General features: G+C 39.5%; 1 protein-coding gene across 1 annotated transcript in view; it reads right to left on the reverse strand.

Moving 5' to 3' along the window:
• COL5A3 (collagen type V alpha 3 chain) overlaps positions 1–27,910 on the reverse strand; it is a 598,884-nt gene that overhangs the window by 244,249 nt on the left and 326,725 nt on the right. The window contains exons 7-16 of the mRNA XM_078650321.1: positions 27,545–27,670; positions 23,710–23,865; positions 19,574–19,621; positions 17,883–17,924; positions 13,185–13,247; positions 10,535–10,609; positions 8,265–8,348; positions 4,990–5,046; positions 4,648–4,701; positions 3,803–3,856 (exon numbers count right to left, since the gene is read on the reverse strand). Of these exons, the coding sequence (XP_078506447.1) occupies positions 3,803–3,856; positions 4,648–4,701; positions 4,990–5,046; positions 8,265–8,348; positions 10,535–10,609; positions 13,185–13,247; positions 17,883–17,924; positions 19,574–19,621; positions 23,710–23,865; positions 27,545–27,670 (759 nt within the window). The remainder of the gene's footprint in view (positions 1–3,802; positions 3,857–4,647; positions 4,702–4,989; positions 5,047–8,264; positions 8,349–10,534; positions 10,610–13,184; positions 13,248–17,882; positions 17,925–19,573; positions 19,622–23,709; positions 23,866–27,544; positions 27,671–27,910) is intronic.

Consider the following 27,910-nt stretch of genomic DNA (forward strand, 5'->3'; position numbering starts at 1 on the left):
CAACAAAACAACATCACAGTAGAGCAGCACACAAATAACAGAACACATCACAAGCACAACAAAATGTCACACAGTAAATGTGCACAAACGTTCTTGTCACACCTTACCACCTCCAGAATCCTTTTTTCATAATAAGGTGTAAAAAGGTGGTTAGAGAAACCATAATAGCACCAATCAAAAATGTTTTGTGATCCGACCTGAAAAATCTGGCAAGTGGGGCGGAGGCCTGGTAAAACAACTGTTCGGTTGCATCTTTCCTGCCACAGCTATTTTAATACTAGTCATGGATCTTTAACACAATCATTCTAAGTGCAAGCAGTTCACTTTTTTTTTACTAGTGGTCGTACCGATGATTTCAAGATCTCCTAAAAAACTGTTGTTCACTTTCTTATGTAATGTTGGGGTGTTTTGTATAAGGCATCCGCCAATGCAGTTCCACAACTGCAATGCTCTGATTTGCACGATTTCGGATGTACCATGTGACATTTGCGATGGGACAGTGTTGGGGAACTGGTAGCAGGTGTGGTCCTGCTGCCATGTTAAGTGTTTGACATCAGCAATGTATTTTTTTTTTTGTTCTATGATGTATCCTACACTCTCCACACACAAAAATAGACACCTCGTTCTGATCATTATTATCTCTTTCTCTCACCTTTTCTCCAATTTGGAGATTTGGAGATTACAGTTGAAAACAAGCCAAGGATATTTAAGTAAATATTTGAGACAGCTTTGTTGATTATTGATTTCTTTATAGAATGTACTGTTGCCTGAGAGAGCTCCATTAATTTGTTATTCTCATCAACACCGCCTACCAGAGATGTGTCTGCACTGAAGCAGACTTTATTCACCTTCTTGGGGCCGACATTAATCCAAGCATTTTGGAGTCTACTTCTTGTGGAACTCGCGAAAACAATTGACTTAAGTCTGCTGCTTTCTCCACTTCTTGAATTCTTTGGATATGTTAACCATTTTCCTTTCTCCTACCACAGGTTCTCGTCCTTGGCACTGTTGTTGGCCAAATGTTGTATGGTTATCTTCTGTGCATGTGTAATGGTCCCAACTCTGAAATCCTCAATTTAGGGTCTAGTCTATTGTAATGATGCAATGGAAGTTTATGTTTCACAGCCACCACTCACACCCCACCCTACGGACTCTGTGGGCCACCCATGTGGCTCCATCCCGTGAAATGGGGACGAACTGACATAAATGGCGCTGGGTTGGTTGGATTCCAACCAGCAATACCTGTGCTTTCAAAACCTGCTGATGGGACAATAGATTTTTCATCGTACTTGGGGGCTGGCGGTTACTCAGTCAAGGAGTGACTATATAGGGATTTAGGCTGTGGTTGATAGGCAAAACTGCAATTTAATGCTTTGTTATTCTAGGTTAGGGTTTCATGTGAACACCCTGCATTAATGTCTATATAGATCCTTGTTGGATATCTTGTTTATTGTATTATTTTTTCTGATAAGACTAAAATAATTTCATATATATATATATATATATATATATATATTTATATATATATATACATATATATATATCCGCTCCGACAGTCCCTCCCCGCAATCCTCGGGAAATAGGAAGCAGCACTCCAAAGATAGGTTTTCACATAGATTTAATCTCACAAAAGCGCTTTCGGCACTCGGCCTTCCTCAGTTACGAGACCAGGAAGGCCGAGTGCCGAAAGCGCTTTTGTGAGATTAAATCTATGTGAAAACCTATCTTTGGAGTGCTGCTTCCTATTTCCCGAGGATTGCGGGGAGGGACTGTCGGAGCGGATATTGTTGTCGGGTGCACCCCCGACTGGCAGGCACCCGCCTTGGAGTGCAACAGGCTGGTGCGAGTGGAGCGTTTTTATATATATATATATATATATATATATATATATATATATAAATATATATGTATATATATATATATATATATATATATATATTCATATATATATTCATATATATATATATATATGTATATTGAATGAGAGGGTATGAGGAATCACTCCTAAAAGGTGCACTAAATAAAGTCAAAAAGATCTCAAGGGAGGATCTACTCAAAAAGAAACAGAAAGGGTTGAATATCAGCACAAAGGATACTTTCAGGATGATAACTCCTTATTCCTCAGGCGCTAACAAACTTAAATCAATAATGCGCAAAAATTGGCATATTTTGCTAACAGATGAGGTGTTAAAAGAAGATCTACCGCCATACCCCCAGTGACCTTTAGAAAGGCTAGGTCCTTGGAAAACAAGTTGGTGCACAGCCACTTGGAAGCTCCTATTATGCAACCTAACACCTTGAGGGAGATGAGTGGTTTCTTTCCTTGTGGAAAATGCAAGGCGTGTGCCAACAGCCGTAGGGTGCTACACTATGACATCCCGGATGCTGGCAGAACTAACAAAATTCACAAGTTCATCACGTGTAGTACTGTCTATGCAGTGTACTGTCTAATATGCCCGTGCGGCCTACGCTACATCGGCAGCACTATCAACCAGTTGAAGCTGAGAGTGCTGGAGCACCTAAGGGCAATTGATAGAGTAGATCCCTCGTACCCAGTGGCCCGGCACTTTGCAGAATATCATAACAAAGATAGAAGTAAACTAAGATTCTTTGGATTAGATCACGTTCCACAAAACCCACGAGGTGGAGACAGACTCAGGAGGCTACGACGCCTCGAATCAAGATATATAATTGATCTGTCCACTAAGCATCCCAAAGGCATGAATGCTGGGGAGGAAATGACAGTACACCTTGGAAAATAGAGGGGTGATGAATATTGACTACCGTTGTGAACTTGAATATGTGCTTTTTTCCTTGCTTTTTCCTTGCATTATGATAAGCATATGAGATCTGTGACAATAGCTTTAATTTCTCAAAAGTTCTTTAAAAGTATCAATTTGGTTTTTCTGATGTCCCAATGGACTGATTATTGATTATGCGTAATTGCTTCTCAGGATTTATTTGTTATATAAGTATGAAGATATCTTTATACATTTTAACATATATGTATATAACCATGAACTGCCCCTCAGGTGGGTTGAATCTCACCACCCATTACAGGAGACTTGGTAGTGTCTGCCACTTGCTGACTATATCGCTATTTACAACGATTTGTTTATCATGTAATAACTCTTTCTTCTTTCCTGTAGTTCCGATTAACACACCATTTGTAGATAATGATTGTTTGTTGTACATCTGTATCGGGACATTAGCCGGTCCACGGCGTTATTGTTTTAAGCCCCACGCTTTTTGTCTTGTAAATATCAGAATTTACGTTGACATCATGTATTATCCTCTATTAATGGAAATATGTTTAAAGATGGCGCCCATGTAGGCGTCTGTGGGGCTAGTCCCTTGTCGATGTTTACTTTATTCTACCTGATGTGTATTTAAATCGGAACCACTAGGCTTTGGTACCAACACTGACGAAGGCTATCGCCGAAACGTTTGTTTGCTATTCTAATAAATCGCTGTGATTCTGTACCTGCCGGAGTGCTGTTTCCTTCCATATTTGCGAGGGATTTTTGAGCGCCACATATGTATATATATATATATATATATACATATATATATATATATATATATATAGATCTTTGTTCTCTATAACTCCCTGTAAATTCCAGCGGTGAACTCTTGCCACAGAAAATATACAGCAATGAAGCAAGAGTTGGGCAATACCAAGAAAAATGAAAAAAATAAAACGGAAGACGAACTATGTAATTGATAAGGCAGAGCAAACAACCATGAGCAGTACAGACTTCAAAGCTTATTCTAAAATTATATGTTGCAAAAGAATACTTACACGCTTTCCTCCTTTACCAGGGGGCCCTGTTGCACCATGCACACCACGAGGTCCCTAAAGAGAACACATGTTAAAAAATCAGAAGTCTTTCCATCTCCATCAGAAAAGAGATGAACCAAGTATACGTGATATCCCCATGAAAGATCAGGGTGATTGTCAGTGTGGTGGGGAAGCTATCAACCTGGAAAGAGGAATCTAAACCGTGCTGATGTAGGAAACAGCATCAAGGCGGGCTGTTCGGATCACGTATTGTCTTTTTGATGTCTCCTTTGAAGGTAGTAATGTTTACTTAACTGATAATTTTGGCTATAAATTTGGTGGGAGTCAATGAGATTATAGAAGAGTGAAATATGTGCAGCAATGTCAGGAATCTGAGCAGTATTTGTGATAATTATCAGATTGATTGTGTTATTCATGTAGTAGTTTTGTCATGAGTGGAAGTTTGTGCTGAATTTAGGATGATTGTGGAGATAGTGGGGTGGGGCCGTTTTTTAAACCCTTAGAGAACAATTTAGGATTGTCTTGATGTTATGTTCGGATTTGGATGTGATACTGTTTGTTTCAGTGACCTAAGATTCTGAGGTGACTGAGATTTTAGCCATGTGGTTCGAAATGTACAAAGGTGCCTTTCATCAGTATTGAGTAACTGTGTGTACCATGGTGCAGGAGTATGGCAGGAGGAGGATGATCTGCTACTGACACCAATATACTGTTTGGTAGACTGAATGTTGTCTTGGATCACAAGTAGTGAATTGTGAGCCTCTGTGATTGATTCATATGTCTTCCTCCTTTGTCTCTCCACCTCCTACTTAGGTATTTATGGGTTATTTCTCCTCGTCACTTACCGGTGGCCCCATATCTCCTGCATCACCTTTCTGGCCAGGATTTCCTGAAGTGCCCTGAAAGAAAAGAATGGCATAAGTGATGCAGCCAGAAACATCTCTCTAAAAGGCATTTGATTTGTATTTCATTTAAAATTTTGCATAACTTACTCTTTCATTGAGCTACAAACGAGATCACGCTAAATCTGGAAACATAACACTTAAAAGTCAAGAAAATGGCTTTGGCTGAATTTGCCTCAACCTGTATGATGTCTTACAAGATGTATTGATTATTTTGGTCATTTTACTTCATACCTCTGGCCAGGCACTTTGAGAGTAAAGGTTGTAGAACCTTGAATGACTTACCAAAGGGCCTTGTCTTCCTGTGAGACCGATAGGTCCCGGAGGTCCCTTCATTGCAAGCTAGAAAGGAGAGAAATCACTAGAGATTAACGTTTGTACATGTTTTACAACAAAACAAACAACTACAGTACATAGCGTTGCTTAGTTCCAATCATTTTAGCAATCACATTCTTGCTAAGTAAGGCAAGGCAGTTGATAGAATCTACCCATGTATTAATTTAATTGTATTGAGTGAAGACCTTAGTGGTGCCTTCTTCTAGCATTCACATATTGATTATGAGCAATTTGGGAACAAACACCCCTCTCCTGAGAATAAGTGATAATTGCTTGAGAGGACATGCTTCTTCTTGATGTCAGATGAGGTTGAACAGGTAAAAGCAACAGTGTCTTTAGCTACCTTGAAGAAAGATTGGTTGGAAGGATCTTCTATGCAAGTGTATTTTTCTTTAAATTGAATAAAAGGTAATGTAGGAGGAAGATGTTACATTTTGTTATGTGGTAGGGAAATATTGATTGGGAGAAAAATTGTTGTAATTTCATTTTTCATTGGCATAAAGACTGAAATATTAGAAGAGCCTTAGAGGCAGTTGCTTCAATCATTATTTTAAGTGTGTATTTATCGGGGCAAGGGTTTTTGGAGACAATTACCTTTCTCACTAATTAAAAATATTATTGAGGAACATGGGGTAAAGTGCTTTCCACTACTCTAATTGGGAAATTTTAAAAGATTTATTGAGAGCCTTGCCAATTATATCTTCTGCTGGTCAGGTGGAGAATATATTGGCCGAAGATTAGTGGAGGTTGCTTCTTCCATTGTGTAAACAGAGGTTTTATTACAGGAGGTCTTCGGCTTGTCTCTTTCATTGGCTCTAGTTATTTCTTTGGAGAAGTGCCTGGCCTAACAGAGAAATGATTGAAATTAGGAAGGATTGCCTGCTGAAAGGAGGGTTACCTGCCCCAAGAAAAGAGTGACTGCATTAAAGAAATAGTGACTCCGCCAATGAATGGTGATTTCTGAAGCATTTGGTGGCCATCATAAATTGTCTCTTGACTTTAACCATGGTTGATCATGTGTTGATGCATGAGATTGCTCCTGTTCCTAGTGAAGTGGAAGATTTATGTGGCGGAACAAGGACACAGAGATTCAACTTCAAGCACATAAGAAAGCACAAACATTATGTTAGTTATAATCAATCGTCTGTATGTGTTATTATCTGAAAATAGAGCACATGCATTTGTTTTATTTTGTCAAAGAAATAATTGATAACTTCTACTTGCACTTATTGTGTCCTACTTGGTATTAGTTATTCTATTTTTCCTAATTGATGATTACTCAGTAGGCTTTTAACCAAAGGCTCAGCATGGTCTCTTTGAAACTGATAAAAAATAGCATGTAATGCACTTCGCAGGTAGTGAGAGCTATGTTTCAGCATTGGAGTGCTTACCATTGACAACTGAAAGTTATATTATAACATTGGAATGGTGAAGCATTCTATTGAATACAATGAAGTGCTCTGTGCTTCTATGGGCTGGTAAAGGCCCACAGAGCAACATTCCAATGTTACTTTTGTTCAGAGCTGTTGCTGTGAACAAAGGCCTGTCGTAGCCTGAAGGGATTTAAACCTCCCCGGGCTCCGAGAGGCCTTTGTTTTATTTGTTAGAACATTCTGCCCTCTAGTGGCAGAATGTTCTAATAGCCTTATAGCCCTTTGTTACTGGGCTATACCGACCATTAAATCCTGCTCCCTTGTTTAAGGCCCTCGCCGGAGCGGACCTTTAATGGCCGGTATAGCCCGCTACAGCGGGCTATAAGGCTATATTCCAAAATCTCTAAGCACTTTGCACTAATGCTGGCAGAACTTTTGAGTACACTATTGCAGAACAAAACTGCCCATCGTGATTCCATTATGCAACTCTGGTATTGCTATGATCACTTGTATGAGCTTTATTACTTTATTTTATATATGTATGTCTGGAATTCACAGTTAATAGGTTTTTTTCATACTGGGACGATTTAAAAAAGCTCTGAGACTCAAAACCATGCCTATGCCTCTGAGTGGCTGGTGGCTCTTAGTTTCTAAGACTACAGGCCTTTGGTTGAAACTCTGAATAACAGTGAGAGAAGTATACAATTGACCATCCTTACCTAGGGAAACTTGTACCATATTCTTTGATGCAATACCAGGAGTCGCAAAACTATTCCTAGACCAATCCACTGTCCCCGAAACTGCAACATCATACCTTAGCCTGTTGAAAAATAGCTGAGAAGATTTCCAAGGTCTAGCCCAGCACACTCTCGTATTGCCTGTGACAGTTGCCTGTACCTTGACCTGTTTAAAGGTAGATGGAGTAAATATAGTGTCCGAACCAATTGAGCCTGAAACTGCCTGGATTAATTGTATATCCTGCGTAACTGCTGGCTACACATGGAAGGATAACAGGTCTGTTCGAGTTCACTCTTACATTCCTAGGAAATTTATATTTGTACAATTGCCAGCTAAGCAATCACTAAAGAAGGCTATCATGATCCAGTACGGTGTACATTTCTCATCTTGGCTTGCTGAACAGTAGATGGAGAAGAACGGAAGTTCACTGATCAGATTACTGTTCCATTGGTAGGGGCCCCAACCCATATGTTTGCCTGCTGAAGGATATATGATGGAGAGCACTAGTACCAGGTGACATTGTAATTCAGATGGTGTAACTCACAGAATTCCTGTAACTTGAAATTCCATGGAATCATGTAATTATGCCAATTGGCGTAATTGGAGGTTGCTATGGTAAATTTCCTATAGCAGTAGCACTGGAACAACATGAACGGACAGAATGTAAGCTGCTTTTGTTCTCAACAAAAATATACACAAGAATGCATCTCTTCCTAAAATATGGCTCAAACTTCTATATTTGCTTTTTAAGCAATTTTATGTAATGTTTCCAAAATCTTACATACTTAATCAAGAGTCAAATAAGGGATTTATGCACACTCTCAAAGAACACCAACTTCAATCCTCCCTATGCACCTGCCTCCCCCATTGCATGTGACATTTGCTATTTCCTTGACTTGATAAGTGATACATGCACAATGACGCCAGTCCTTATCCAGATCGCTGCTTCATTGGCTGAAACAATGTTGACCAATAGCTAGAGATTGTACTTCTTTTCACTTTCCCATTTTGCAAGAGTACTGGTTCTAATGTTGAATTCCACTAGTAGATGGAGAAGGATATCAACTCTTCGATTAATGGACGCTTCCATTGCAACAATTTATCATTACTTACCTTGGCCTGCTGCAGGATTGACTGAGCCTGGGCTTCCTGAAAAGAGACAATCTGCCCATGCCGCTGATCACCTCCAAACTGGAACTGCAAAGGAAAATGCCACAGTCAATGCCAATCTGTGTCTCTGAAGAGGGAGCATCTGAAAATTAACTGTTAATAACTGCTGTATCCAAATATCTTGAATGGCCCCTTACTTTCTTACAAAAAGGTTTTTAACATTGAATTGTCATGGAAATGGAAAGTAAATGTCAAACTAATTTAAGTAGATGGACAGCTCATTTAAGAGCAATGACTTCCTGGTTTCTTTGTTAAACTGCCTGCTCTGCAGCTGTACATATATTAAAGTAATGATTTATATAATAATGTGGTGAGGGGAGGGATATTCGTTTGACGTTCTTTGTATTATTTCAAGACTAGTACCAGGGCTAATGCCCCCACAATCTGAGTGGCAAAAATTTTGTAGGAAAACTATGTGAGAAACATTTCTACAAATTTGTCAGTCTAGAAAATTCCACAACGTACTAGAACACAGGAGCAGAATTAAGAGAATTGGTGGTATTCTGAAATTTCTTAAATTGTCTATGGAATTTGTTATTGTTTTGTAATTACTGCTGCTGTAAATGCTAAGCAATGATAAAATTAAGTAAGAATTAGTTCTGTTGGGCATGCTACAAAATGTTCTTTTGGTAACTCTGCAAAAGCCCAACTGTGTAAACTGAGGTGAAGTCTCTATCCATTTTTGTGCTTCAGTATACATCACAATAATTAGAATCCCATTGGTAAGTTTGGTTTATCAGAGGACTGATACTCAGCCACGGCCCGTGGAGGGAGTTCCGGTGGGACAGAAAGGCGGGGCGGGGGAGGGGCAGGGTGAGGGGTGCTAAAAACCGGAATATGGATATTTGGAGGTAAGTAAACAATGTATGCGCGCCCTGCATCGCAAATGCGAAGCAGCGCGCGCTATGAAATTCATTTTATTAATTAAATTGTTTACATATCTCCAATTATCCATATTCCTGTTTTTAGCACCCCCCCCCCCGCCCCGCCTTTCTGCTACACCAGTACTCCCTCCACGGGCCGCAGCTGCTGACACTCTAAAACATGTTAGTTTTCTCTTTAAACGCATCAGTGGACTGGGCTTGGCAATAGCTCAAGTAATACTGTGGCGTTAAACTCATCGGCCCCCTGATAAGATGCAAACATTCTTGACTGTCAAAGGTGACAGCTGCAGACACCACCTACCTTTTTTGCATCCTATCCGAACACCCAGGTTTAGGGCATTGTCACAGTTTTAAACTTTAAGGTCCTCTGATAATGTGAGGGACTACTCATTGTAGCAGTGTTGACAGCATGGAGCAAGACATAACCAGATTTGGGCTCTATGGTTTGAAATAGATAGCCGTCATGTAGATGCTAATGTTTCCAGCTGAGTCTTTTATAGATTCTGACCTCATATGTTGAAAGGTAATGTAAACAGGCCCCATATAAATAAATATTACCTTCCAGGGGTTTTGACGACATCATAAATCATGAGGCTGAAGGTTCACCAGAACCCCGTGATGGCAATATGGGACTATAAAACCATATCACATTTGCTATCACTTATGTATTTATAATATTATACCATTATTTGACAGTACATAGCTTGAAAAAGCAGTTTTCTTTAAAGTGCAGCTTACAATGGGCAATTACTAGAATTTAAATGTTTAAGTTTATTGTTCATGAATACACTTTTGATAAAACAATGAACAGTTGTGAGAACCAGTGGTTTTATGTGGGTCTACGGCTGCTGCCTTTACCGCATACATTATGGATAATTATGGATTTACGACATTTGCCACATATTTTTTCATATAATTTGCATAGTTATCAGATTTAAGCATAATGTTGTTTCTAGCCACAATGTATAAAAATAATACTGCCAGAGAATGAGCCACATAATTTGCTTTTTGGCTGCATAATTTAGATAACCTTTTCACATAATTTAGATGACCTAGCAAAATAACTGTTCTCTGTGAAATATGGTTTTAATACCACTGCATTTTGTGCAATAAAAGTATCAACCAAGTAATATTTAACTACATATGTATAAGATAGATAGATAGATAGATATGACTTTTATTGAATATATATTCTTTTCTGTAGATCAGATCTAACAATAATCCAAGATTGACTGGTGTGAATGTGATCATCAGTTTAAAATTACCTCCACAAACCCTTGATATTTCATATCACCTTATTTTTTTGATTTAAGTAAAATTAATACTTACTGGCAACATGATAGTGTTTCCTGGAGGACCTCGGATCCCATCGGCTCCAGCAAGACCCGGCCGGCCTGCTGGACCCTAGGATTAAAAAACAGAAAATCAGGAATTAACAGCTCATGGGTTTGGAGACATTCACCTAGATTCAGGGTTAGTGCAGCATTATATTTCTTGGGAAAACTGGGAAAAGAAATCAAGAAAGCTTAGACCAGCACTGAAGGATGGTGAAAGGTGACATGTCCTGAAACTAAAGTCTCGTCTGATCGTCAGCTTTCTTATCTGCAAATATGCTCTGATACCTCTCCTTCAAAAAATGACCTGTAGGGCATCTAGACTAGACACACTTAGTAGCCACACACCATGGAGCCAGAATACTACAACTTAGCCGTACACAGCTTTCCTGAGCTCCCGTGACAGCACACCAACACACAAGTCTATCCTGCATGGTGCGATTTTGTCTATGAGAGTTGTGCATAGGTATGCAGGATTTATGGCATTTTCTTTTAATAAGCTAAACGTTTATAGATCTATAATTATGCTTTTTAGTTTTGAACAAGGGAAAGAACCGCAGAAAAGCTTTTTTTCTGTAAAATATACAACAAATAATTTTTGAAAATGGCAAGGATTCTGATATGTGCACTTCTCTTGAGTTTAAGATTGTTGTTTTTCGATTGTCATGAAAAGGTGACATACTAGGCACAGCCTTTCTACACAGGACAATGTTCCTATTAAAACATTTAAACAAGTCAGACCTAAACATCCATGTACATTAATGACTGGCCTTCTCCTATATGTGCTGCTGAAGAGAGAAACGTCATAAATTATCTAGTTATCTAAGGCACTAAAATAGTGTTACAATGCCATGTGTGTGCCCCTAAAGGTTTCAAGCTCAGGCAGCTGGATAAATAAACAAAATGATCACAGCTGTAGGAAAAGCAAGCCCTTTTTTGGAAGCACACAACTTTTGACCAATCAAAACCTATACTCCTGGCTCCCAACATGTGGCTGAAGCTAAAGCCCCTGTCCTGGTGATTCTCACATAATTGTCAAGTGACAGCTGTGCTGTCAAGCCGACCATAAAAATGTGAACATCAATGATTCCAAGCCCAGGGTCAGCAGCACAGGAAAGGGGTGTCCTGAAAACACAATTATGATATCCAAAGAAAACTACTTTATGAATCAATATGCCAAACAAAAGTTGAGGATTTTAGAATATGTATGGCCTTGTACAGGATAAGAGGCCACACGGGACAGGACCATACATGTGTCACATGTGGAGTGTTGCAGCTTGGAACACGTCTATGTGTCTTATATACATTTGAGTGGACGAAAAACCCTTTTGTTTTTAAAGGTAGCGCTATATCCAGTGAATAGTCCATGGAAAAAAATGTCCTTACCATATCCAATTGTACACCAGAATTAGCACAGATTGAAGGATTTTTTGTTACAACTGAACTTTAAATCAGGGGCTGTGTATTCAACAAAGCAGGGTCACAGTAATTTGGTTGTGATATAAATATGCAACAATATCTACTCCACAATATTGACAACCAATATGCTTTCACGGTAAGTATATGTGGAGTTAATAATAATACATTTACACTTCTCTATATAAACTTACTTTGACAATTTAATATTAGCCGATGTTGCAGCATCAATATTTTTCCAGGTTGATATATATGACCAGAATAGTGTGACATATAGCCACTCAATAACCATTGCTTAGTTTGTGAAAGAATAAGTGCTGGTGCCCAAAGTATTGCACTGAATCCCTTGACTGCCATGTCGAATAACAAGACTTCGTAGTGTTGGTTCCACTTCACGCCTCTTTAATCCATGACCCTACACTCCTTGTCCCTTTACCTTATTCTTGCAGTTTCCTGCTTACTCCCTTCATCACTGTTTTTCCTTCTTTCTCTTCCTCGCTCTTTCCCCCTTTTGTATTTTTCTCTCTCTTGCTCTGGGTCAGAGTCTGATGAGGGAAAAATAATTGCAGGTTCCCAGAAACAAGTGCTGGTGAGCCCCATCTGCAACCACTGGCACAAATTAAGCATTGTCAACACCTCTAGGGTGTTGCAGAAGTCTTTTAAACTGTGTGCTATTTTTGTACACAGTAACAGTGCTGAATGCAAGCCATGGGAATTTGACTGGTCACAGATTGGATAAAAGTTAAATTAGCACACCTGGCAAGTCTTAGATATTTTTCCTTCACCCCCGAATCCCTTCAGGTCTCATTACGGGGTCAGGGACAGAGACTTAAAGTCTGTTGTGGGTTTTTACACATTTTCCAGAGTTGGCCAGGAAGATCTATGTGTTCCAAGAACACTAGTAGGCATTCAAAAACTCAACAGCTTGTTAAAGGTTAATTGATTTTTAGCCTCACACTCTGCCCAGTTTTAACACTTATAGTAGAGACAGGGCACATATGAGGTTGAACATCTTCTGTAGAACCAGGACACGAGGCCTACTTGTCTGCTGTGGAACCAAATTACGTCGATTCTATTAATTTCTTCTCCATTTGACCGAAAGCAGGTGTTTATAAGGTGTCCACCGCGTTTGCCCCGCTTTCGACAACATTGGGAGTGCTGAGAGAACAGAGTAACAGCTGTACAAAAAAAGGAAATGCATTGAAACTCAAAAAAAAAGATGTACTTACCCTTTCTCCAGGGTCACCAGGAGGTCCTGGAATTCCAGTGGGTCCGGGAATTCCTGCTTCACCCTATTGAGAAAAGTAAATTCACAGATGAAGCGACTGGGGGCAACCTCTGATTATGCTCGGGTTAATGAGTATGAAACATCACACTCCTTCGTTCCACCTACAAGAGTGTGCTGCCCCAAACTAGTGTCTAGACTAGTATTTATTCGTATGCGCATCGTTGAAAATGCCTCAGAATGTTTGCTTGAAATGTAGCACCTTTCATTCTCGAAGTTGAGTTGAGGCCACAAATTGAATGCAATTAATTTCTTTCTATGAATCCCTTTTTTGTATTGAGATTCCCAAAAATTTGCATCGACCTACCAGTGCAGAAACATTTGCAGCGGCGGACAGGTATACATCATTATTAAGACTTCTGATTTTCCGTGTATACTGAAGCTTTTAATTGCAGACAAATTATTTTGTTCCTGTTATGTATTTTATGCTGTCAGACCTGACTGCTAGGCCAATAGGTGTATAGTATGACGTATAAGAGAATGAATGGACCAATTTTTCTACTGAAGTTTTAAACAGTTTCAATGTACATGGGTACTAAAATGTGAATGTCATATTAGTATTTGCCTATGAGCTATGCTTTATATGTGGCTTCTTATAGCGCTAAAACCCACGCGGCATCCAGTGGCAAGTGCCCAGTTTCAAAGTGCATGAGGACCAAAATGTGAATGGCATATGGGTGAATTGTATGCAAATTATGCTTTACATGGGACTTCCTGTAGTGCTAAAACCCATGAGATGTTCAGTTGCAAGTGTATCTTCATCAGTTGAATGTGGAACCATATTAGTATCAGGTTCATTTCCCCCACAAAATGTGTACTAAGCAGGATAACTAGAGATTTAAAGAGCATAAAATAAATGTGGATAATTAATAATGGAAATACCTAAAAGATAAATATCTTAATACCAGGAGCCCTAAACATATTAATTATGCCTTCAATTGCCTTAAATAATTCACTGAAAATGCGGGACTGCTACAATTGAAATTCTATAATTGTGCTCCCTCAATAGACTAAACAAAGGAGTACTTTGTTGTTGAATGACAGCACATACAATTGGGTGATCATTCTGTGCGGTGATGGAAGTCACTGCTGGTGGTTTCTGATCAATAACAATAATTAAAACTGTTTACAACCCATAGTGTCATTGCGAAACTATAGGAATTGGTCCCAAAAGTCTTCACCGTTTGCATTTGATGAATTTGAGGATTCTGCAAAAATTAATGTATTTTGCGTGGAATGAAGAAGCGCGCCGCCAGAGACCTGCATCGGATCTGAGAACCAACCATCAACCATCCCGCTCTCTGTGGGACGGTTGATGGGCCTGCTCGTGCGCATGTTTTCTGCTAGGAAAATGAATAGGCCGCCCAAGTGTATTTTTACGCCCAGTGATTTCCAGGTCACGGATCGATCAAAGTAAATGCATTTTTTTTTAGATTTTAAGCATTGATTGTCCTTTTGAGAATGAATAACCCGGCATGCAGCCTCTCTGCTGAAATATTGCTGACAGTCCTTCTGACTTACTAGACCATAATAGGATCATTCATTATTCTCTGCCTATTCTTGTCTTGACCCTCCATCTCCACTGGAGTTTTCCACAAATGCACGGGATGTTTTGCACTCGCCTTTGTCTCTATCCCTCTATTCTCCATACAGGTGCATATTATCCTTCAGTAATTTTACAAGGTAAAACCCTGGTCTGGCATTTGCACGTCAACGATTTAGATGCCCCACCCGCCACACTTGAGATTCTTCCTTTCTAGAGTCAGTTGCAGCCCTAGGTTGCTGGTGGGGGTGGGTCATCTTGCTTGGTGGAAGTCTTTGAGCGAGAGTCGGTCAATGTGTACCAGACTACTCACCCTATTAAGGGCAGTTGTTTTGAAGTACATGTTTTCCATTGGAGATCTCAGGAGAAAATTCGGCAGTCCCAGAGAAGAAATTAGGAAAATTACCGCATGCACTGGTGGAAAACTCATCAGCCCAGTTATTTTTGTTCATTTTTCATAACTGCGTTTTTTAAAAACAAAAACCTTTGCTGAGCGGATTCGTGAAATATGGAGTCTACTCGGCCAAGCGTCCATGCCTTAAGTGGAATGGTGGTAGTTCTGCAGAAGGCACAGAGATCCAGGCCTGGCTGGAATCTCTAACTACAGCAGGAAGTCATTCCCTAAAAGAAACAAAGGCCAAAGACTGTGCTGACCTGGTGGGTGGGTGGGCAGGCTGCCCGCCAAACTCTAAAGCAGGCCCTAAAAGTTATACAACGGTCATCAAGGTAAGGTTTTTCCATTTTCCAGTTCTTTGAATTACCAATAGAAAACGTCAAGGACTCTGGCAAGTGGCAGAATTATCAACAAAATATGGCTCATACCTTCTTTAAAAATAAAGTAATTCTGGGGCATATTACCAACCAATAGAGATAATTTTTGTCTCCAACTTGTTTAGAGACAAAAGTTATCGCCGCAAATCGGCGATTTTTATCGCAGATAAACCTTGCTATTAGCAAGGTTTATCGCAAATGCGATAAAAAACGGCCGCAATGCATGAATATCGCTGAAAAGTCAGCGATATTCATGCATTATCGAGCAAATGCTCTTAGCCATGTTATCCACCTCCCATTTGATAACATGGCTAAGAACTGCTCCTGGGTAGGTGTTAGCTTTTGGAGATATTTGCGCTTAGCGCGAATATCTCCAAAAGTTGGTAATAGGAGATAGCGATGTTAGCGACTGTTTCCAGTCGCTAACATCTTGGCACGCCCACTTTGCATGTCATTAGTGATAAATATCACTGACATGCAAAGCGGGGCCCAAGATGGTCACTATCTCCTATTAGCTGTTGCTAACTGGTGTTAGCGACAGCTTGGTAATAGGGAGAGAATTTTATCTCCGCTTTCTTGGCTTTTAAAGCCAAAAAAGCGGAGATAAAGCCCCTTGATAATATGCCCCTCTGCCACTGTCTAACATCATGCTGCGCTCTGAAGAAAAGCACTATATCCAGCAATTAATAACAATATAAATCTTTTTAAGCATGAAGAATTTCTGTCTTAGACAAGTAAAACATGAGCAGGGCTGAAAAACGTGTGTGCCTTATATATCATCGAGTTTTCGAGTATTTCGTTTTATATTCCAATTGTTTGAGATTTGGCACTCGTCAGATAAAAGTGAATTGTTCCCCTTTTTCTTTGGTGTTTACTTTCTCCCACACCTTCACATGGCTTTAAAGTTATTGAATATTATAACTAAACATTCTAATTATTTCAGCTATATTCCCAGATGCATATTCATGTATATTTGAATCAATGTATTAGTGAATTGTTTCAGTTGTGCATTGATGCATGGTTGTAGGTATAAAACTACCTGCATTTTTGTGGCCCAATCTGTTTCCGGATCTTGCTTCAGTTGATAACTGAATAAGAAATATGTTTTAAAATTGCTATAATTATAGGATTTTGGACTGACCTTAAAATGAATGCGTGGAATTAAATATTAACCTTTTTTTTTACCAACTCACTCCCCCTTGAATAATACGTAAAATTCCTAATTCCTGTGAACAGTTTGTGCAGTTTTTGACTTGAAAATATATGTCAATTTCTATTTATGAAAATAAGGTAAGGAATCAAACTCCTTTTATCTGCTGTAAAAATCAGAAGGAAATAGAGGAAAACAGACAGACACTGTGAACAAAGAATGTATTAATGATAGCCAGTGGAGGCAGAATTTTATCCCTGTTGGGGCCAACAGGACAGTGAATGGAGTGAAACTTCAGGCATATAGGAGCAACTGGCATTTATTAAGGCGGTAAGCCTGACAGTCCAAAATCACAGGTTTGAAAAGTAACTCATTAAAGACAAGACCAGGAAATTCACTGTATTCACTGGCAATAGAGTGAAATATATGTTTAAAGTTGTGGCGACATCAAAACAGTATGGCTTTCAGAAAAATAATGTAATTGCTGGTCTAGTAGATATTTGAAGTACATGACAGGTTTAGAGGATTGCAATTTTAGCCATAAGGAAAAATATTAATTAATTTTTTTCTGATTGACCTGAAGTTTAGACGTTTATTTTAGTCCATTTTCAGTGATAGAGCTGTAGCATATTCAATGCCCATGATAAAGATCTCAGATGTGATGCTTTATACGCGTTTGATATTAGTTCTGATTAGAAGTCATACACTGTCTATTCTTTCATATGCTGTCAAATTATAAATGTCAGAAATTGGTTCCCTTAGCCTTGCTCTGGCATTTTGTACAAATTTCAGCATGCTCAGTAATTCATGTTGAGTCTTTGAATTTCCACTTGAAACCAAGATCATTAGTATATAACATTCATCCAGAAAGAAGAGTTACACTTAAACTGTTGCACAGCAAATTTCTACATTTTTCAGTTGATATTGGTTCTCCATAGGAAAAATATTTCTCACCAACCCCTTCCCATACCTGAGCCGACCAGCGACGATTTGCGACAGGATTGTAGGGACAGACAACCTGTAGTCAATAGAGTCATTTTAGCAGCACCAAGTGGGTCTCCTATTCTAAAAGTGGACTTCTGTTCTTTCACTTTATAGTCTTATTAGAGAACAGACTGAAATTGATTTGCCTGGGGTGAACCAAATGTGGGATTTGGAAAAAGGTTGCATTTACTTACTGGATATCCTGGAAACCCTGGGGGACCATAAATCCTCATTCCCTACAGTAAGAAAAAGAGATGCAGTTAATTAAACACAAAAGGGAACATTTACAATGGCAAACCTTACAACGTTCATTGTCTACCTGAGGTAACACGATGGAACATTAGAACAACTTGACTCTGCTAAAGATGGCTGCTTGGCTTTGTTCTCACAGATTTCTTGTAATCATTTTCCATTTTTGCCGTTTAATTGCACTAATTATTGCAGCTCACTTCCCTTCCTTATAAGTAATTCAACTTTCTTATATAAATTAAACAATAAACGATGTTAGGCACTAAGACTTACAATAAAAAAACTCTAGAGGACCTACAATTCTCAAACCGTTATTACAAAAAATGTTAAATTTGAGAGCCTTTCTTACTAACATTTTATTTAATGCTTGAGATCAGCAGGAAGATCTTTAACTTTTTCCATACATGGGTTTGAATTTCCATTTCTTTATGTGAAATAAATGTTTATCTGGACTGCATCTCTACATTTTTCCTGTGTTTATGTCGTGTTGGCATAGCAATGTCTGCGGTGGTTTTAGCCCTGTTACAATGCTTATATTTGTTTCAGCTGCATAATGAATTGTCAGAGGGCAGAAGCAGTGAAATCCTTTCTGTAAGATACACAGAAAGATGTATTATTTGTGCCACTCAATGCCAGATGGTATCTTACATCAGGGGTCTGTGAGCTCTGTGGCAGCGTGGCCAAATGCCTGCAGAAGCCCTAATGCAAAAACTATTTGATTAATGAAATATACATTGTTATTTGAATATACAGGATGGAAGCAGCAGGTGGGGCGGGGAAAGAAAGGGGCTTATCCGACACAGTCAAATTCTTGAGAAACTAAACACAGCACACATTTTCAATAGTACAGTACTGTTAAAAACGAGGGGAAACTGTGACCTTGTTCCCAAGAACTAAGTTAGAAAATACAATTCACTCAACAAGTAGCTAATCAAGGCAACATAGGGTCAGTAGACGTGCTGTTGATGGAAGGAGTAGGGGCCTGATTCATAAAGGCATGTCTACACATGGGTTGTACTTAAATAAGCAAACACCCTCTTTTATGACGACAAATTCAAATACATTTTTAAAGTTACTTCTTCTGTGTTTTTATGTGTAATGAAGGTTTTTAACATATCTAAATTTTACTTGGCTGTACATATGTACCTTGCACTTTTATGGTCTCTAAAGTTTATTGATGATGATGAGTACAAATTCATAGCAATGTATTGGAAATCCTGACTTTTCACTTGTGAATGCTGGCATGTAAACAGTGCCGCTATTGCTGGAGGAGTAAATCTGCCGCAGCGGCATGTTGTGGATGAACACCCACAAACAAATAGCAGCCGCATTCCCACGCTAGATCCAGTTGGAGATTTGCCAGTGACAGGAGTATGTATCCAGAGTGGGAATGGGGAGCCCCCCTCAACCTCCAAAATTGGTAGAGAATTGGTTCCCCAGTGAGAAAAGTATGAGAATAGCTAAAAAAAGTTTAAAAAACAAAAAACAAAGCTAAATAGGTTCAAAACTATATGTTAACTAATAGCAAACATTATATTAAAAGTAAGAAAAGCATTGAATGAGAAATCTATTACAGAAAAAAGATCTAATTGAAAAAGGGAGAATCCCTTCTTTCAGCGGTTTTTGGAATACTTACAGGCTCTACCATCGCAGGCTCACCCTTCTCTCCTTTCATGCTGGTTTCCTGCAATGATAATGAGTAGAATGAATATCAACAATGCTGAAAGGCACTGAGTGCAATTGGTATTATATTTTAAATGGAATGGTGGAACACCTATCTCAGCCACATTTTGCTACATTTCCAAAAATTTGCTACAAAGGGCTTCTGTTCCACACGTTCAGCTCACACATCTACTACCGACTGGGGCTCTTATTCAGCAAAGTTGTGAATCAAAGAAATTGTGATATGCCGAGTTTTGGCTCTGTTCCAGTGTAATATATATAAAACAGCACCACTTATTAATAATACGGGTAGCTGAGGAGGAACCTTAGTGGTCATTGTGGGGGACTCAGTACACACTGGATTGAGCCCACTCTAATATGTCACGTGCACATTAGATATGTATAATAAATAACGCTTTTACTATGCATGACTCGCACTATCCTGAAAACTAGATATTAAATCTGGTTATTTACTGCTATGATGTAGCAGCAGTGGGAAACACAAGTTTGGTGTTTGTTTGTGCTAACAACATATATTTAGGATTTTGCTTAGCCAAGGGGTGTCTGGTAAAGGCTAAGGCAATGTTTGAACATTGTTGTCCACCTCAAAAACAGATACAACTTACATTTGTATGGGAACATGCAGAAAAAGAGTATATTAAGCAATTTTTTAATATAACTACTTATTACTAATAACTAGTAGTGAGATTGTAGTCAGTACTGTAGTTCAGACTTGTGGTCGATCAAAACTCCTTACCCAAAGTGATCAAAACAGCATTTTTTTTGCTAATGTTCTTAGAATTAGACACAGTGAAGACAGATGCTTTTATCTTATTCGCAAGCAGTGCAACTATACATGCTCTGGATAAGTATTTTTTGAAGCACCAGTAAAATATATATTTTAAATCATTCTCATATGGCAATGACAAAATTAAGTAATACAACTGGCTCTGCACACTCTGGTTGGGGCCGACCCCCTGGCATATTATTCGCAGCTATGTTATATGCCACTGTGATTGTTCCTTCACCCACGGCTTTAAGTGGGCTGGGTCCCTCCGGGTCTGAGACCGGCAGGGCCAGACTGGCTACCGGGCAGTTGTGTGTGCTGCCGAGCTAGGGGCTAATTTCTCTGTGGTAGGGGTTCATTTCGTTGATGGGGACCTGCGTGCAATTTGAAATAAAAAAAGCAAAACTAATTTCGTTTTGCACACGCAGGTTCCCATCAACGAAATTAACCCCCAGCATGGCAGCACACACAACTGCCCGGTAGCCAGTCCGGCCCTGGAGACCGGTAGTAATTAAAAATGAACATTGAAATGAGTCTCTATTGAGCTGTCTGTTCATGTCCCTAACTTTTTGGCTATCAAAAACACTGATCGATTTCTGAACAATGAATGTAATAAATGTTAGGACAATCCACATCAGTGATTTAGTTCTCATATATATTTAACATAGTCTACATATTTTACTTTAATATTGTATTCCCTAATAGTGTTGGCTATTTCTAGGATGCTGGGTGTCTGTATTTATTTTGTGCCGCATACTACTCTTGATAGCGCATACTTTGAACCGAGGTACCTCCAGGTGTTTATAACAGGTCACAATTAAGAGATCTGGAGTTGAGGCTAAAGGTAGTGTGAGGTTCTTAGAGGGCCTGGAAGTGGGTGAATAAGGTGTCCTGCGTCAAACGATGGGCAGCTCCATTGCGCCCACAGTGCACATGGACTGGTGTATGAAGATGGAAGAGTTGATATACAATTTACAAAGCCTGTGTCTGCCCTCGCAAATTTGAGAGGATCTGGAATCCATAGAGGAATGTAGAGCCCATCAGTTAATGGAGAAATGCTAACCTTAACTAGCACTCTATCCTTATTCTGAGGCTGCTGGTCTGAGCACGTTTGGGTCAATCGAGGGTGGGGGGGGCTTGTTGTTGTTGTATGTAGCAAATGCTAATAAAAATATTGATATAAAAAGTATTCAGGACACATGGTCATTCAATCTTTGGCATCTCTGTAGAAGGCACAGAACAATGGTATTGTGTTCCAATTGCACTTGTTATGTGCAAATGTGTTTGAAGGAGGTATACAGTTGCCTAAACATTGACAAGGCAAAAAGTAAAAGAAAGTGCAGTGCATACAAGTGAGTGAGTGTGCTGTGTGTTTGGAGTGTGGTGAAATGAAGAAGATGTAAGGAAGTCCATTCAAAAGAAGGGATAAGAGTGTGCTGATTAGAAAAGAGATACGGTGTAAGATAGCAGATGAAGGAAATATGGAGTTAAAAAGAGCATGTGTGTCTACACAGAGTGTATATAATTAGAGGGATTGAGCCACTTTGAAGATCACTACTCCTCCACATTCCTCAGTAATGTTTAATTCACAGTCTCTCAATTTCAGAATATAAATATTTGTACTATTATTCACAAAAAAGTTATTCACTCATCTTAAACAGTTAACTAGCACTTACAAAGCAAATAGTTCTGGCTGTTTTACATATAGGTCAGTTGTTTTGTTATATTGGTAGATGCAACAACAAAGCTCAGAGGAACCAAAATACTGTTCGGCTGGCACACTATGGGAATCACAGAAATGCAGGTTGTGTGGTTAAGCCACACCCTTAATGACATAGGCCATGCCCCTTTTGGAGACCCCTCACATTTGTATCCCACTTAAAGCCCTGCCCTCACACATACTGCAACATATTTGTTCCTCCATATGAAGAAAACTCATAGCTCCATATTATTCACATTTCTCTGTCATCCTCACTCATTTCAATAATGGCCATTGGGAAGGAAGTTTTTTTCAGATGCCATAGGATGAACTGAAGATGATGCAACCCCTTCTGACACACAGTATGACATTTAGCAATGGCCCATTCATGCAGCCAAGTAATATTCCTTTTGTGTCTCCACATGGATTTTAGAGGTATAGTAGTTTAGTAGCTGAATTCCCATTCTTCCTCGTTGATCACAGATATCGGAACTATGCACACATACTTTATTTCTACACAACTGGGTTTGTGATTCACTGCCATAGGAAAAGGTTTCAGGGTCTCTTTCTTCGGATGAGGCCTAAGCAAGCTTTCCAAAACCCATCTATGACTGCAAGATGTGAGCATCCATACATGAAGTAAGCCTTAGTTGCATCAAAACTTAACTGAAATAGGACAATGAGCTTAGCAGATTTCCCATAGATTTTTTCTCACTCACACTGTAACAAAAGCTGACCTCACACCTGGTCTTGTGGCACTCCCTGATGCTAGTGCCACTTTCTCATGGGTTGGAGATTGCATAGCCTCTGGGTCTATGGCAGTGACTTTCCAGTGCCTGGCAAATGACTCCATGGCGCACTGACCCACCCGCAGGGGAATTGATCCTACAGTGGTTGACATGACATGCCTGCCACTTACTTCTCCTCTTCAGGTGTCTATGGTGCTCTGCTGTAACGGAACATGACATTTCTGACCTTCAGAAGGGTGGAAAATAGGCTTCTAAATCAGAATAACAACATGTTGCTCACTATTGACCCAATTCTCACATTTCCTACTCTTGGACAGCCCAATCCTGGGGTTCTCTTCTAGCGGAACACCCCTGGAGTAGATAAACGTTAACTTCTCTGGATGCTTCGTCCTCTGTAGGCACTCCTGTACATAACTGGCTCCTCCTCGCTTAACACACTCTGACTTCAAGCAACTACACCCCACCAGTAATGTCCTGCCCATGCTACTCATCAAGCATCCTCCTGTTGCTAGGAAACTGTCAGGTTATCCTACCCACACATGATAATGCTTTAAGTACCAAAAGGAGGATGTACACCGCCTATTTACCCCGTCAATAATGTTTACTCTACCCTGATCTGCTCACAGCATCATTAAAACACTGACGCTGTAGTGTGGGATACCAACGTGCAATTACATATGATAGGTTAATGTTGCCCTTAATGTGACTACAAGTAGGCAGGGAACCTACAGTGGATGCCTGTGTATAGGGATGCAGAGAGTCTGTACTGGGGATTTATTACTGTACATCGTCTCCATACGATAAGGGATTCTGTGAACTACAGAACATCTGTGCAGCTCCCTGTGGTGGCTTTGGAAACACAACTGCACACTTACCGGTGCTTCCTGGGTTTCCACCTGCCCTCGTTCGACAGGACCAAACCTGTCATTATCTTCCTCATTGTCATCATACTCCTGTATCTCATACTCATCTTCATCTCCTTTCTGGCCGCCAGCTTGTTCTTCACCAGTTACGTACTCTTCGAACACCTCCTGTGTCATGAACAGAAGAGTTAAACAAGACTTTGGCTTCCTGGTATCTTTCAGAAAACATGTTTACTTTTAAAAATACTTGAAAATAGTGGACCTTTATAATTGTTTTGAAACTTTTTCTCATTAAACACATTCATGATGATCATTAAATTCTGACTTTATTTTTGGTTAAGCTGTTTTATACCACATCTCATTATTGACCTCGAAAGCAGGCAATGTTGGGCGGTAGGGAGGAAGTCGACAGATGACCAGATAGGTAAAATGAAATTAAAAAAAAAATAAAACCGCTTACCTTGCATTCGTTGTATTGCCGAGTTGGCAATGCGGCAACCGCAAGGAAAGTGGTTTTAGTTAGTTTTTTATTAAATTTTACCTATCAAGTAGTTTGTCGACTTCTCCCCCACCCCGCCCGCCCCTTGTCCCACCCCACCGCTCTTACCTGTGCTGGCAGAGGCCTGCTTGAAAGGCAGCAGAGAATTACTGAAATGTTAGTAGCCACGAAGAATACTAAAAACCATTTAAATACCGATATGGGTAAAACACAAATTTTGAGGTTTGGTAGGGCAAGCACATTTTTGACCCTGAGTATCTGGAGGACAACAATAGAGCGATTAGGACATACAATTGTCTGAGAATGGTTCTCAATCCCACCAATATTGGGATCTTAACTTTACAACTTTGACTAAGAACGTGCAAACTAAAATCACTGGTTTGAAACTGTTTAATGGACAATTTGAAGTTAATTTGATTACATTGTAGGCTTTTCAATCACAGGTAACGTTACACTGTTGTATGCTGCAGTTGCTTATATGTGTAGGGATGACAAACAATCGCATCTGATCCTGTGCAATGGGCTGAGACGTCTGTCAATCATGCAGAAGTCTACTCCGTAATCCTTACTTATGTTGGGGCTTGGTCGGCCACCGCTTACTTAATAGTGGCCATGATGCCAACGCTCTACTGGGCAAGAGTGAATGGGGCTGATACTTCCTCATTACCAAGTCTGCTCTGGGTGGAAGCAAAGTGGATGGTAACGCCATTCAAATATGTTTTTCACCTGTGTCCTTAAATCACAGGGCATGGTTTATATCTATATTTTAGGTAGTGTTAGTCTTCTTCATAGGATAATGCTGAAAAATAGCTAAAGGAATAGGTCACAGGGATCAGTTTTAACTATGATAGGCCGTTGCTCGGGAATCTGTTTTTTTTTAAAACCTAATTTAAAAATCAGATATTTATTACTGAAGCTCAAAGGTGTATTCTTGGAACCTTGAGCTCTCACAGTGCGGGATGGCTATACGAGAGTTTAATTACACTGGATGCCAGTCCCAGAGCTGTCATCGGGGCACACAAAAGATCAACGTAGTAAGCTTTGTAGGCCATGTTCTATTAATGCAGGAACACTTTCTTATATTGTCATTCTTGGTCCTAGTTTAATTTGCATACAAAGGATTCACTTGGGGCAAGTATGGAATGCTAATAACTTCCGCTCTGTGCCGGATGTCCTTGAGCTGCTTGATAAAAGTGACAATAACAAAGCATGTGCTGTGGCAGTAAAATTTAAAGACTGTGTTCGCAGCAGTCTTGCAGGAGCGATGTAATTCAAGATGATAGTTGGTATAAATCACGTTATGTAGTGTTAAGCTCCGAGCATTGATGAGCAACGCAACTTTTAATTATTTTTATGAGGACTGGAATCATTAATGAATGAACTTGAGGATATATGTGTTATATTTTTTTTAAAAAGTTGCAACCTAATAGCAATTAGATACTGCACTTAAAAACGTTGAGTAAAAACCCACAGACTCGGTTTCAAAGTCAGAATGTCAAACTAGGAAGGTGAAGTCATCCAAGGGATACAATAGAATAGGAGGGGAAACTCTTGAATGATAACATTGATAGTAAATGGTTAATCTGATATTGCATTTGAAACAAGAGATGGCATGGTTAACAGATGAAAAGGAGTACAGAACCAGTGGCAATTACACAAATGAATGTGAGTACATTTGAGAAAAGTACAATGTCTAGTGAAGATATCACTTTTGGGAGGGACTGCACCATTAGGGCATGTGAGGCAACCAAACGCCCACCAGTCAGTCTGCACTGATCACCGATCTCAGTGCCTGACCTTGGATTAGTCTTTCAGCTTAATTAAAGCACTTTATTAAGTACTGAGTACATGAGCACAGTAGGTGGGCACAGGCAAGGTACCAAGTGGTCAAGGGGTGCAGGTAAAAATGCCCAGGTCACTACTTCCCCCACTTGATAGAGAGCCTACCAAATGTTTCCAATGAGGGAAGGGGAAATGGGCTTGCGTGAGTCTGAGTGGAGCTCTATTATCTTTTCCTTATGTCTCTCTGCCCCATGTAGCCCCTGAAGCTTTTGTATGGGGGTTTATGGAACCTATGGGAGTTTAAATTGGCAGTGATGCTGAAACGTAGCATTTTTTGAACCCGGCCTGTGATGCTGTTGCTTGGACATTTGACACTACAAAGTGATGTATTATGTGCACCAGGGATTTACGGCTGAGCCTGGATATCACCAGGTCCCATCAATTAATGATCAGCCACTGGAAACTCTACTCAGCCTGGGTGGGTGTACCTGGGCATCAGATGCTGTTTCTGGCATGTGATGGTATACTTAGCCATCTGGGACTGTGAAAGGGTTATAAGGAACTTTAACTAAAAAGGATAATTTACTCAAATGCAGAAGCTGCTTCATTCACTTATTTATCCGTTTATTTACCCATTATTCATTTATCTAATTAACTTAATTATTTAGTGTGTTTATACCTTTCATGAATTTCCATCACTCATATGTATACATATATCATTCTTCATATTATATACACAACATATTTTACTATTTCTAAATTATATTTACCCATCCCATTATTTACTTTGTCTAACTTTTTCCCATGATTCTATCTAGCCATAGTTAGATTTCCTAACATACAATGTCCACTATTCTCCTCTTCTCTTCTTTACACTTTGTCTTTTATTTCATTTCTCCTATTTCCTCCCCTTTCCTTTATTATATGCACGTTTTTACTTCTTCATATTATACTAAATATGTTAAATACCTAGACTTTTATGGGTCTACTATAATGTATTATACTTTTATGAATGTGTATACCTTTAATCTATCAATAAAGACTTACGACACAAAAAATAAATGCAGAAGCTGCTTTTCTGGGGCCAAACTGAGTATTTTCAGAATATGGTATCTTTGGGAAGCAGTACACTTCCAGGTAATGACTAGCTTCTATTTGGCTTCACTAAAAGTTACTAAAGTGAAAATATACCATCTGAGTGAAAATCAAGTCTGCTTTTAAAAAACGATGAGCTAATGTATGAAGAAAATTCGCATATTTATTCAAACTAAAAAGAAAAGGCTGGCATATGAGGAACAATGTTATAAACATGACAATATGCCTTTTAGGGGCTATATTAGTGAATCTAAAAAGTATTTCAAACTGGGCTATGGTTTTTTATTTTTGGAATATTAATTGCTGATGTTAAGCTAGCATTTCCTTTTTGCTGGATGGTGTCTATGGTGGTGCCAATTCGAGTTTTATCCAACTTCTTTGAAAAAAGAATGCAATACGATGCACGGTTTTCTCATTACAACCAATGTCCCTCCTTAAGAACAGTTGGTTACATAACTTTACACACTTTACCTCATACTCTGGGTCGAGCGTCGGCGGTATCGTGGAAACAAGGGCTTCTTCAGTTGGAATTGCAAAATAATCATCATCCGTGAAAGGCTCCTCCTCTTCCTCTGGTGCCTGAGTGCGCTTTGTCTCCTTGTGGTGTGAGAGAAGAGGGTGCAAAAATTAGATATCAAACCTTGGAGGCTTTGCTCATCGCAGGAGAAACTCAAATGTTGTGCCAGGCTGTTGAAGCTAGGGAATGTGTGAAGAGAATCTCCAATGAGAACCTCTTTCACTGCTCTCCTAACCCAAACTGAAGCATACTACTTCAGTGTGTTCAGTGGTGCCATGGGGGCATTTTTCTTTGCAATCAAGGAAGATGTCCTCATCTCA

The sequence above is a fragment of the Lissotriton helveticus genome, chromosome 1_1 (assembly GCF_964261635.1).
Source record: "Lissotriton helveticus chromosome 1_1, aLisHel1.1, whole genome shotgun sequence".
NCBI classification, from domain to species: domain Eukaryota; kingdom Metazoa; phylum Chordata; class Amphibia; order Caudata; family Salamandridae; genus Lissotriton; species Lissotriton helveticus.